The 12,431-nt window shown below is 36.0% G+C and overlaps 1 protein-coding gene across 1 annotated transcript in view; it reads right to left on the bottom strand.

The window, feature by feature from the left end:
- The window catches only part of DNAH12 (dynein axonemal heavy chain 12), a 243,907-nt gene that overhangs the window by 152,399 nt on the left and 79,077 nt on the right, over positions 1-12,431 (bottom strand). Inside the window, exons 19-26 of the mRNA XM_044253319.1 lie at positions 10,575-10,760; positions 8,996-9,196; positions 6,773-6,967; positions 5,188-5,309; positions 4,813-5,095; positions 1,979-2,098; positions 1,123-1,279; positions 729-901 (exon numbers count right to left, since the gene is read on the bottom strand). Of these exons, the coding sequence (XP_044109254.1) occupies positions 729-901; positions 1,123-1,279; positions 1,979-2,098; positions 4,813-5,095; positions 5,188-5,309; positions 6,773-6,967; positions 8,996-9,196; positions 10,575-10,760 (1,437 nt within the window). The remainder of the gene's footprint in view (positions 1-728; positions 902-1,122; positions 1,280-1,978; positions 2,099-4,812; positions 5,096-5,187; positions 5,310-6,772; positions 6,968-8,995; positions 9,197-10,574; positions 10,761-12,431) is intronic.

Below are 12,431 nucleotides of genomic sequence, written 5' to 3'. Positions count from 1 at the left end.
AAATGAAATCTTGCCATTTGCAATGATGTTGGAACTAGAGGGTATTATGCTAAGAGAAATAAATCAATCAGAGAAAAAAAATTATCATATGATCTCACTGATACGAGGAATTTGAGAAACAAGACAGAAGATCATAGGGAAAGGGAGGGGCAAAATGAAACAAGATGAAACCAGAGAGGGAGACAAACCATAAGAAACCCATAATTTCAGGAACAAAACTGAGGGTTGCTGGAGTGGAAGGGTTGCTGGAGTGCAGTGGTCGGGGGTGGATTGGTGGGAGGGATGGGGGTGGCTAGGTGATATACACTGGGGAGGGTGTGTGCTATGGTGAGTGTTGTGAATTGTGTAAGACTGATGAATCACAGAGCTGTAATCCTGAAACAAATAATACATTATATGTTAACAAAAAAATTTTTTAAAGAGAATAAAATGAGGATAGCCATGTTAAATTTGGATAAGAAAGTATGACAACGGGGGCACCTGGGTGGCTCAGTCATTAAGCATCTGCCTTCAGCTCAGGTCATGATCCTGGGTCCTGGGATTGAGCCCTGTAACAGGCTCCCTCCTCAGTGGGAAGCCTGCTTCTCCCTCTCCCACTCCCCCTGCCTGTGTTCCCTCTCTCACTGTGTCTCTCTCAGTCAAATAAATAAATAAAATCTTTTTTTTAAAGTATGACACAAACGAAAAAGTAATTTTAATGTATGAATCAAAATAATTTAAATGCATACCAGTGTTCTGTAACACCTGTCAGTTAAAGGTGTAATGACAAGTCGAGGTGAGTTACCAAGATACTCATAAGCATATTTTACATTGCAATTAATGATACGAACTCGAGCATTTTCAAATTCCCAATAATATCGAAGCTGAGCAAGCCACTGGAAATCTGTATCATGGGAGACACCTAGAAAGAATAAGGTAAAACAAGACACATAATCCTGAAATGGAAAAATAATTTGAAAAATAGGTATCCTATCATTTTTGTAACAGCAGATATTAAAATAATTTGCTTTCTAATTTACAGAAAGAATCATGTAAATTAAATTCTGTTGAGAGTGAAAACAAACTTGGTTTCTAGAAGTTATTAATATTTTATCTTTAACATTACAGAGAAGAGTCACATACCCATATCAATCATGTCCATGACCACATCTCTGGCATGGACATCAATTGTAACCAAAGCTCCCAGAGTAATCCTGGTCTGCTTCGACAGTTTTCCCCTTACCAGCTCTACAATATCATTTAGTTGATTCTGAAGTTCCTTATAATATTTCTTTAATGCCTACAAAATAAAAAAGCAATTAAACTAATGGTGTATAGTATCTAAAATGTGTATTTTATATACTCTTTTACAAAACAATTCTGACTTCATATCTTAATATAGAAATGAATTCTAGAACAGAATGGGTTTGTCTAAGCTTCATAAAATACTCAGAACAAGTTTTCAAATAAATATAATTTTAATGCTAGATGTATAAACAGATGGGAAGACTGCCTTTACAAAAATAGATAAGGTAACTAAGAAACATAGCAGTAGAAAAGAATGCTATATGTATACAAAAAATTGCTTTGGGGGGCGCCTGGGTGGCTCAGTGGGTTAACCCGCTGCCTTCGGCTCAGGTCATGATCTCGGGGTCCCGGGATTGAGTCCCACATCGGGCTCTCTGCTCAGCAGGGAGCCTGCTTCTTCCTCTCTCTCTCTCTCTGCCTGCCTCTCTCTGCCTACTTGTGATCTCTGTCTGTCAAATAAATAAATAAAATCTTTAAAAAAAATTGCTTTGGGCTACCTGGGTAGCTCAGTTGGTTAAGCATCCGACTCTTGATTTTGGCTCAGGTTTGATCTCAGGGTTGTAAGATCGAGCTGTATTTCAGACTCCATACTGCGTATGGAGCATGCTTAAGATTCTCCCTCTTCCTTCTGCCCCTCCCCTACATATGCACTCTCTGAATAAATAAATAAATAAATAAATAAATGCTTTACCTCTGTCCCACCACTTATAACTTCCTGTGTCTCAGAAGTCCAGAACATTTGAGAAACACAGAGTACAACTTGGCCAGGCCACTCTCGAACCCAGTCTTTTCTTGCAGATTCTGGATATGCCTGAACAATTAAAATGCATTTCTAACTTTAAAAGATTATGAAAGGAATAAAAAGCTAAATGTCTAATAATGGGGAAATACAACATTTGATATATTTATAGGCTAGAATATCACATAGTTATGAAAATTTCAAGATGACTATTTAAAAGAAAAATTGTAATAAATTTTTAAAATCATTTGTTTATTCATAAAAGAGTAGTAAAATGAACACTAATATGTTAATAATCAATTATCTCTGGAAAAATTTGATTGTTGATTATTCCAGAAGTTTATTTCTATATATTTTTTCCAATTTATTTATTTTCAGAAAAACATTATTCATTTTAAATATTTTATTTATTTGTTTGACAGAGAAAGACAGCAAGAGAGGGAACACAAGCAGGGGGAGTGGAAGAGGGAGAAGCAGTTTTCCCACTGAGTAGGGAGTCTGATGCAGGACTTGATCCCAGCACTCTGGGATCATGACCTGAACGGAAGCAGACGCTTAATGACGGAGCTACCCAAGTGTCCCAATTTTATACATTTTTACGCTACTTTGCTGTAGGGAGTTGTCAAGTTTTCTATACAGAATACATATCACTTCTATTATAATGAAATGTAAGGGATTTATTAATCTGTAAAAAAAATTGGTTTAATAGATTATATATTGATGCTGATTTAATTGAAAAGGAGATTATATAATCTAGTGGAAAACTGAATTAGTAGCTAGAACCCTTGTAGGATTTATCTATAGCTTTTCTAAAAACTTATATGACCAGAGTATATAAATCGAACAATAATAGGGGTGCCTGGGTGGCTCAGTCCTTAGGCATCTGTCCTTGGCTCAGGTCATGATCCAAGGGTTCTGGGACTGAGCTCCACATTGGGCTGCCTACTCATCGGGAAGCCTGCTTCTCCTCTCCCACTCCCCCTGCTTGTGCTCCTGCTCTCGCTCTCGCTCTCTCTGTCAAATAAATAAAATCTTCGAAAAAATTATATATTTGTTGGGACGCCTGAGTGGCTCAGTTGGTTGGACGACTGATTTTGGCTCAGGTCATGATCCCGGAGTCCCAGAATTCGAGTCCCGCATCGGGCTCCCACCTCCACGGGGAGTCTGCTTCTCCCTCTGACCTTCTCCTTGCTCATGCTCTCTCTCACTGCCACTCTCTCAAATAAATAAATAAAATCTTTTTTAAAAATTATATATTTGTTGAATTATAAATAATTTAACAATCTGTGCTTTTGAGTTCAAATTATACTCTCATTTTTTTCTAACTTTTTATGTTCAAAATGTATTTAAATAGATTGAGGGTGGAGTTTAATCTCCTAAAAAAATAACAAGCTTCATGGGCGCCTGGGAGGCTCAGTCATTATGCGTCTGCCTTTGCTCAGGTCATGATCCCAGGGTCCTGGGATTGAGCCCAACATTGGGCTCCCTGCTCAGCGGGAAGCCTGCTTCTCCCTCTCCCACACCCTTGCTTGTGTTCCCTCTCTCGCTGTGTCTCTATCAAATAAGTAAACAAAATCTTTAAAAACAAAAAAGAAAAAAAATAGAAAAATGACTTGCTTCAAGTAATAATAGCAGATACAAGTTATAAATTGAAAAAGCTGCAGAACAAAATTTGAAGTTGATGCTAATGGGAACTGTATTTTTAATACAATAACACCATTAGATAAAACAATGTTAAACATAAAGATATAAATATATTATTACTTAAATACATTTTATTAGCAACATTTAGAAATAAAAACAAATGACAAGTTTCAAAGAAGAAGAAGTTTCAAAAAATGGATGAGTCATTTATAGATACACAGAAGGTAAATTTCTATACTAATTAAGAAATACTTTCATGGATAATGTTGGATTTTTTTCCTACATGTCTTAATCTGTTTGGAATCATAAATAGAAAAAGAAGAGAAAAAGCCAAGATTTATCTGCAGGAATATTAAAGCTGAATAGAATAGCCACTGCAATAAGATGAGCTTCACAGGGTGAAAGAAAGGGGAGACCTAAAAAAAAAAAAAAAAAAAAAAAAAGAAAGGGGATACCTCACTCACATAAAGTGAGTTGCTGGATTTTAAAAGGCTGCAATGCCTTTTTTTTTTTTAATTTTACTACATAACTGTTCCTTTGTGTTCCTAAAGACAGAAATATACTGAATTTTATTATTCAAGATCAAGTTAATTGGATCAGCATAAGTAAGGTACATGTCGTACTTCAGTGTTACATTTCTTTCAAATATTATATACCCTCTTTTAATGTTTGTTTATCTCATTTTGAGTATCTAAGGTGTAAACAGCAGTAGATTTCACACCCCTGTCTGAGGTTCTTTCACACCCCTGTCTGAGTTCTTTCTGACCCCAGGCTCTATACACAAGATACCTGAATGCTCTTCCCTTTGCTCTTTATCTCATTAATTCCTACTTTGGGTCTCACTTTCAATCTCACTCTCTGTAAGAGCTTATCACTAGAAACACCCCCTCCATTCTAAATTATATATACCTTATACTTTCTCATAAAACCTTTTGTCCTTTATAGCACTCAATCACATTTTATCAATTCTTACTAATATCATTATCTTAATAATGTTAGAAACAAAGAGTAAAAAAATAATAAATGGCTTAAAATAGTAAGAACCATAAATAGTTATTTACCAACACAAATTCAAAACCTCCTAAAAAGAAAGCACTTGCAGAACACAGGGTGTTCCTGAAATTAAATCTTTGGAAACGCACCAGCCGGGCTGCCGCGATCACATCATGAATACTCCGGAGCATTAAATCTTCCACTTGAATGAGCCACTTTTCCACAGCACCTCGCGCTGCAGATGTGGAAATGAGGGCAATCAGTTCCACTCGCTCCCCTTCAGAGCTATACATGGCCTTAATGTCCAAATTAGGAAGGAATTCCAACTTAGCAATGCCCTCGAAGCATTTTTTTAAATGAGGCTGAACTCTAAGCGGATCTTTGGTCTCTGACAAAATCTCTAACATTTCATCATTAGATAAGAAGAAAAAACTAGAAAACATGAAAATACAAATGCTTTAGTTCTCCTTCATCACGTATCAGAAAATGCTTTTAGTTATAGCACAATTAATTACCCATCATACCGAGGGAAGAAAAGCCGTTTCTTTTCAAGGTATGCATTAAGCCCTTTCATAATTTTCTCCAAAAGTTCATTGCAGTTCTGCAGTTTTTCCAATAAACCTGTTAGAGAAGTAGCAGCAAGAACCTAAAAGATACACATTCATTCAGGTCAGCACTTATATACCAGATATAACTGCAAGTCTTAAGCATTAGTCTATTGTATATGTCAAAAATGTTGGAAGGTCAAAGGCTTATGAAAATTGTTGTAAAATATTTTGTCATGTAAAATTATTATAATTCAATAAATCAGAAATAGTCTTATCCAAGGATGCAAGTTACAAACGAGAAGTTATAACTGTCATGCACATTTCATTTCTCATATATTCTTCTGAATGATGTGGGAAAAGTCCATTAGGTTGGTGTGTGATTTAATTTTCACATTTACAGCTGTTAACTGTGAACAATCTACAGTATAAGTTGGTGAGCTCCATCCCACAGGTTAAATCCGACTTGCTGCTAGTCTTTTTTTTTTTCAGCTTTATAAGTTAAAATTGACAAATAAAAATTGTATATATTTAAGGTGTACAACTTGATATTTTGATAGATGAATGCACTCTGCTGCCAGTTTTTTAATGACCTATGAGCTAAGAATTTTTACACTTTTAAAAGGATGAAAAATGAAAAGAAAAATCACATTTTGTGGCACATAAAATATCACTGTCCAGAAAGTTTTATTATACCACAGACATATCCGTTTAGTAACATACTGTCTCTGGCTGCTTTCTCCCCACGACAGTGGCAGAGTTGAGTAGTTGCAAAAAGACTGTATGTCCCACAAAGTCTAAAATATTTACTGCCTGGTCCTTCGCAGAAAAAAGTTGCTGACTTCTGATCTACCAGAAATCGTGTTTCACAAAGGTTCTAAGATCACTGTGTAAGGCAAAATCCTTGGAACTCATAGTTTCAGCATATTATTGACTCTCACTAAGTCCAGCATGGCTAATTTTCATCCAGCATTGAAATAAATTGTTACATTTTAGGTTGAAAACCAGATTTTAAAAGTGAATGTATATCTTTCAACTATGAGTACTTTGTGTATGAAAAATACATAATCTGTCTTTCAACATGAGAACACACTTGACAAGGTGCTATACTCACTAGGAGAGACACGTAGCAAGTGAGGTCAACTGAGAGAACAACAGATCCTATATTCCCATCGCTCCCAAGCATATAAAGTCATTGAGTAGAATGTCAGGTGAATCACCTATATTCATTCTCCCTCCCTTTCTCTTTCCCTCTGTCCATCCTCTTCCAGCTCTTATTTTAGTTTATTTTACAAGAGAAGAATAGCTGTGAGTATAGATCGCAGTCAAATGAGTTAAATGTGCATTTGAGGCAGCTGCACCATTAGAGTTATAAATAGTGTACTGTATGAATTGAAAAGTAAAATTATCTTAATGCTTTGCACTTTCTTCTATTTTTCTGAACTTTCAAGTTTGTATACAATGAGCAGGTTTTGCTTTTGTAATCAGAAAAAAAGAGCCAGATGCTTTTGAATAACCACAGTTAAAGGCTCCCTTTATTTGTAAGAGAAAATAAAGACTTCACCTTTGGATCTTTTGCACAGAACTTCATGATATCTCTCCAATGTCTGTCTACTGTCTGAAACTGACGCCCTTCTTCTGGCATCTGTTGCATGATATCCTCAGAACAAAATATGGGCTCCAAGTACAGCCAGTGAGCTTGTACTTTTAACCATTCATCAATCGTTTCTTGTATTCGAATCAAGCGGTCCTCCCAGGCCTTAATGAAAAGCACACCATACTAAATTCCAGTTATTAAAGAAAAGCTATAAATTACAACAAGGAGGAACACCTGGATGGCTCAGTCAGTTAAGTGTCTGCCTTCAGCCCAAGTCATGATCCTGGGGTCCTGGGATCAAGTTCCACATCAGACTCCTTGATCAGCTGGGAGCCTGTTCCTCCCTCTGCCTGCTACTCCCCCTGCCTATGCTTGCTCTCTCTCTGACAAATAAATAAATAAAATCTTTTAAAAAAATTACAGCATGGAATATTTACTTAAAATTTACTGTTATTTTTAAATCAATGCCAAACAGCTCAAGGTCATTTATGGGTATCACATGGATTTAGAAAAACTCTAGGAAGTCCCAGGTTTTCCTAAGTCATTGGAACTCACCATGGGAAATGACTATAGTTATTTAGACCAATTTCTTTATCTTTAGGGAATGATTCCAAGCCTGAAAATCATCCAGATAAGTCCTGCTGTACAACAGTGCTTATCAACCCAGGGGCTATTTTGCCTTCCACCCCAAGGGACATTTGACAATGTGTGGAGATATTTTAATTTGTCACAACTGAGGGGTGAAGGTACTACTAATATCTCATGGGTAGAGGCCAGGAACACTGCCAAACTTCCTAACATGTACAAGACAGCCCCCACGACAAAGAATTATTGAGCTCAACATGTTATTAGTACCAGGTTGAGAAATCTGACTCTACATTAACACAACTTTGAGGGGGGCAGGGGGAGGGACAAGGAAACAGGTCCCCTTAGTCTCATAGGTCTTCTAGAATTGACAAGATATTTCACTAGTTGAAGATCATTATATAATTTCTTTTGTTCTTAAATATATGGCCTATATTCTATGTGTCAAGAAATTAGGTCTCTTGTTTTTATTGTTTTAAAAGCTCTTAGAGCTTTTAAATTTTTTCATAAATTCTCTCTTGTTAAATAAGAAAATTCTACAGAAGATATAATATCTTATCAGAAGAAGCAGACCAGCTTGGTTTATGGGAAAATGTGTAGCATTATGTCCTTTTGAAAGAACACCACTCCATCTTCTCCAAATTACTGAGAGCCGGTCTTCTATGGAGAACTATTTATGTTCAAATTAAAACCAGACTACCTCAGTTTGAATCCTAGTTCTGTCAATTTTACCTGGGTAAATGTGGGTAAATTACCTATCTCCCTATGGCTTGGTCCTTATCTCTGAGTACAGATAACATTGCCCATCTTGAACACCTGTTATGGGGGTTAGATGGTTTAATAAATGTAAAGCCTCTAGAGTAGGGGATGTAAATATCAAGGGAAGCATCCATTTGTTGTCTGTCTTTTCCCCTATTTTATATAGCCCCCAGTTAGAATTTTGATACTAGCCATGATGCTATTATTATAATTTGTGTTTTCTTTCTGTATCTACCTATATCAATTATAAGAATATGAAATAATCTTATAGCCTCAAATATAATTTGTTTTGATACCAAGTGGACCATAATTCATTAATTATTATAAAGGACTCTCAAGCTTGTTGTTTACAAATATAGCTAAAGTATAGTATATAGAACTTCATTACAAGTTACAAGAATGAAACAGTGTCTAGACTATCTAAAGTTAGAATCAGTAGTACCAACTGTTTTCCTTCCAAGTCTATCACTGTCATTGGGGAAGTTTTTTTTTTTTAACTTTTACTTTTTCAGTGTTCCAAGATTCATTGTTTATGCATCACACCCAGTACTCCATACAATATGTGCCCCCCAAGTTTTTTTTTCAATTTATTTATTTTCAGAAAAACATTCATTATTTTTTCACCACACCCAGTGCTCCATGCAAGCCATGCCCTCTATAAAAATTTGTTCTTTTCAAAATTATTAGAGTTAATGTCTCAATCTGTTCTATAAGGCTTCACATTAATTTTAAATATCTGTTCCTGTATGTCACCAAATCTATCCAACAAGCTTATTCCCACAAGAATACATACGTAATAAGGTAACAATTTTTATAAATGACCAGAAGTTATGATATTTAGCATACCTTGATCTCTTTTTCAAATGGTTTGATGAAAGGTGAGCCTCTCATTGTCTGAGTTTTTATAATTTGATCATCAAGGAGAGCCTGAATCTCATCTACTGAAGAAAGAATAGAAACTCCAGTATCACGATACGGACTTATATGAAAAGCAATGTCATCCCAGGTTCCCATCATTGTATGCAGGGCTTTCTCTAATGAAAATTCCTTAAAGGGAGAAAAGGAGAAAGAAGGGGATGGCAAAAAAAAGTCTTATATACTGTATCAACTTGCCCTGGTAAATTCAGTAAGCACTGGATGAATTACACGGTCATTTTCTTAGTATAAGACACTATAACTCTGTTTAGGTTAAAAAGGTTTCTCAGACAATTTAAAGATTCCTAAGAAAAATAGTGTAATTTTTTTCCCAATTTATTTATTTTCAGAAAAACATTATTCATTATTTTTTCACCACACCCAGTGCTCCATGCAAGCCATGCCCTTATAATACCCACCACCTGGTACCCCAACCTCCCACCCCCCCGCCACTTCAAACCCCTCAGACTGTTTTTCAGGGTCCATAGTCTCTCATGGTTCACCTCTCCTTCCTATTTACCCAAATTCCCTACTCCTCTCTAACGCCCCTTGTCCTCCATGCTATTTGTTATGCTCCACAAATAAGTGAAACCATATGATAATTGACTCTCTCTGCTTGACTTATTTCACTCAGCATAATCTCTTCCAGTCCCGTCCATGTTGCTACAAAAGTTGGGTATTCATCCTTTCTGATGGAGGCATAATACTCCATAGTGTATATGGACCACATCTTCCTTATCCATTCATCCGTTGAAGGGCATCTTGGTTCTTTCCATAGTTTGGCGACTGTGGCCATTGCTGCTATAAACATTGGGGTACAGATGGCCCTTCTTTTCACGACATCTGTGTCTTTGGAGTGCAATTGCAGGGTCATAGGGAAGCTCTATTTTTAATTTCTTGAAAATAGTGTAATTTAAGAAAAATTCACTTTAAGAAAACTACTACTGTCCGTATTAAAGTAGACACTGGGGCGCCTGGGTGGCTCAGTGGGTTAAAGGCTCTGCCTTCGGCTCAGGTCAGGCTCTCTGCTCGGCGGGGAGCCTCCTTCCCCTCCTTTCTCTCTGCCTGCTTCTCTTCCTACTTGTGATCTCAGTCATTCAAGTAAATAAATAAAATCTTTGTTAGGGACACTAGACTAAAATACGTGTTGACCTTTCTGTGAAGTAGCCTTTCTATAAGCTATAGTCTGAAGATACTTCTGTATATTTCAAGAACCCTAGAAGGCCATACTTGTTCTCCTAGAATACACACACATCACATGACACACACACACACATGAAAAAGTCAAAGGAGCCATTTCTAGTCTGGATTTCCTACGAAGTAGTAGTATAAAAGTGTACACTTCATGGGGGGAAAAAAGAGTGGTCTCCCATTGTGTTCCTTCACCTCCTCCCACTACAATCCAGTACTATACACTCAACCCCAGCAAAAACTATGATCATTTGATTAACAAACTCATCACATAAATGACCTTTCAAATAAATGATTTTTGGATGATCTTTATATTTACCTTGCTTGCACCTGCACTTATCATTTCAAATTTTTCCAAGTATGGTGTAAGGTTTAATTTTAAAATTTTTCTCAGTGTAGTTCCAGAGTCTGGAGTCAAGTCATAGCCTACAATTTCTGATATCTGCTTCCAGTGACGAGGTCTCATTCCTGGGTTGCACAGGATAGAGACAGCAGGGATATAATCCTAATGGTGAAAATATAAACAATAATGAGTCTTTTTGACTGCCATGCACACATAGATTTTATAGATAAAGCCTCATTAGTGTAAAGGTTACAGTTCTTGAAATTATTTGACATATTTGATGAGTCCAGTTAAAATCCTGATTAGATTTTAGAGGAGAAGGGAAACTAACAAAATGATTCTAAAGTTCACCTGCATAAATAAACATTTAGAAATAGCCCAGAAAATTTTAAGAGCAAAAAAGGAGAAGGGTAAATAATCTACCTGATATCAAACTATATGATTAGACCATGTTAATTAAAACTGTGGTATTACTATAGAAACACAAATTGTTCTATATATTATATGTAGAAACATGTAACATAATATATAGTTATAAATACATGCATATACACACATAACATAAAAGGGGAAAAAGTCTGCACCAAAATGCCAAAATGTAACTTCTGTTTAGAAGTGAAAATTAACTACCAAGTGAAAATACCTAGTTTATCATTCTTGATACTGACATTAGAACTTTTTAAAGTTCTTTTTATTATTATGTTCAATTAGCCAAAATATGGTAAAACATTAGTTTTTGATGTAGTGTTCAATGATTCATTAGTTGTATATAACACCCAGTGCTCATTACAACTCATGCCCTCCTTAATTTTCTTTATAATCAAGAACAAGATAAACATACCTATTATTACTAGTTCTAATGAACACTCTATTGAGTCTCCAAGCCAGTGAAGTAATATAAGCAAATAAAAGTTACGGGGAAGAGAAATTTTTAAAAGCAAAACTACCCAAAGAAAAGAAAAATATGAATTCAAAAAGATATATGCACACCATGTTTACTTCAGTATTATTTACAATAGCCAAGACATGGAAACAATCTAAGTGTCTATTCAACTGATGAATGAAAGAGGATGTGGTATACATACAACGGAATATTACTCAGCCATAAAAAAGAATGGGATCAGGGCTCCTGGGTGGCTCAGTCAGTTAAGCCTCCAACTCTTGATTTGGGGTCAGGCCATGATCTCAAGGTTTTGAGATAGAACCTCAAAGCACACTTTGTGCTGGGCATGGAGCATGCTTAGGGTTCTCTCTCTTTTCTTCTCCCTCCGTCCCTCCCCCCCAACTCATGCAAGTGTGTATACTCTCTCTCTGAAAAAAAAAAGAATAAGATCATATATTTGCAACATGGATGGACCTAGAGGGTATAATGGGGAAAAAAACCCTGACATTGTTCACAGATTATTGTCTATGTACAATGACTGGATATTAAATTAATATAAAGAAAATTTTAAAAAATACTGTATATAAGCCATTACTGTATATAATTAACAAAAAAGATCAATTTACCATAGCAACGATAAAATAAAGTATCTAGGGATAAATTTTGTTTAATATTTTAAAGTTTAGGGGCACCTGGGTGGCTCAGTGGGTTAAGCCTCTACCTTTGAGTCATTCTCAGGGTCCTGTAATCAAGCTCTGCATTGGGCTCTCTGCTCAGCAGGGAGCCTGGTTCCCCCCTCCCTCCATCTGCCTCACTTCCTACTTGTGATCTCACTCTGTCAAATAAATAAATAAAATATAATTTTTTAAAGTTTATTTATATACTTTTTAGTAATCTCTACACCCAACTTGTGGTTCACACCCACAACCCTAAGATCAAGAGTCACATGC

Source organism: Neovison vison, chromosome 6 (genome assembly GCF_020171115.1).
Source record: "Neovison vison isolate M4711 chromosome 6, ASM_NN_V1, whole genome shotgun sequence".
Taxonomy (NCBI): Eukaryota; Metazoa; Chordata; class Mammalia; order Carnivora; family Mustelidae; genus Neogale; species Neogale vison.
Note: the sequence above shows the minus strand (reverse complement) of the source record. Positions and strands in the feature narration are given on the sequence as shown.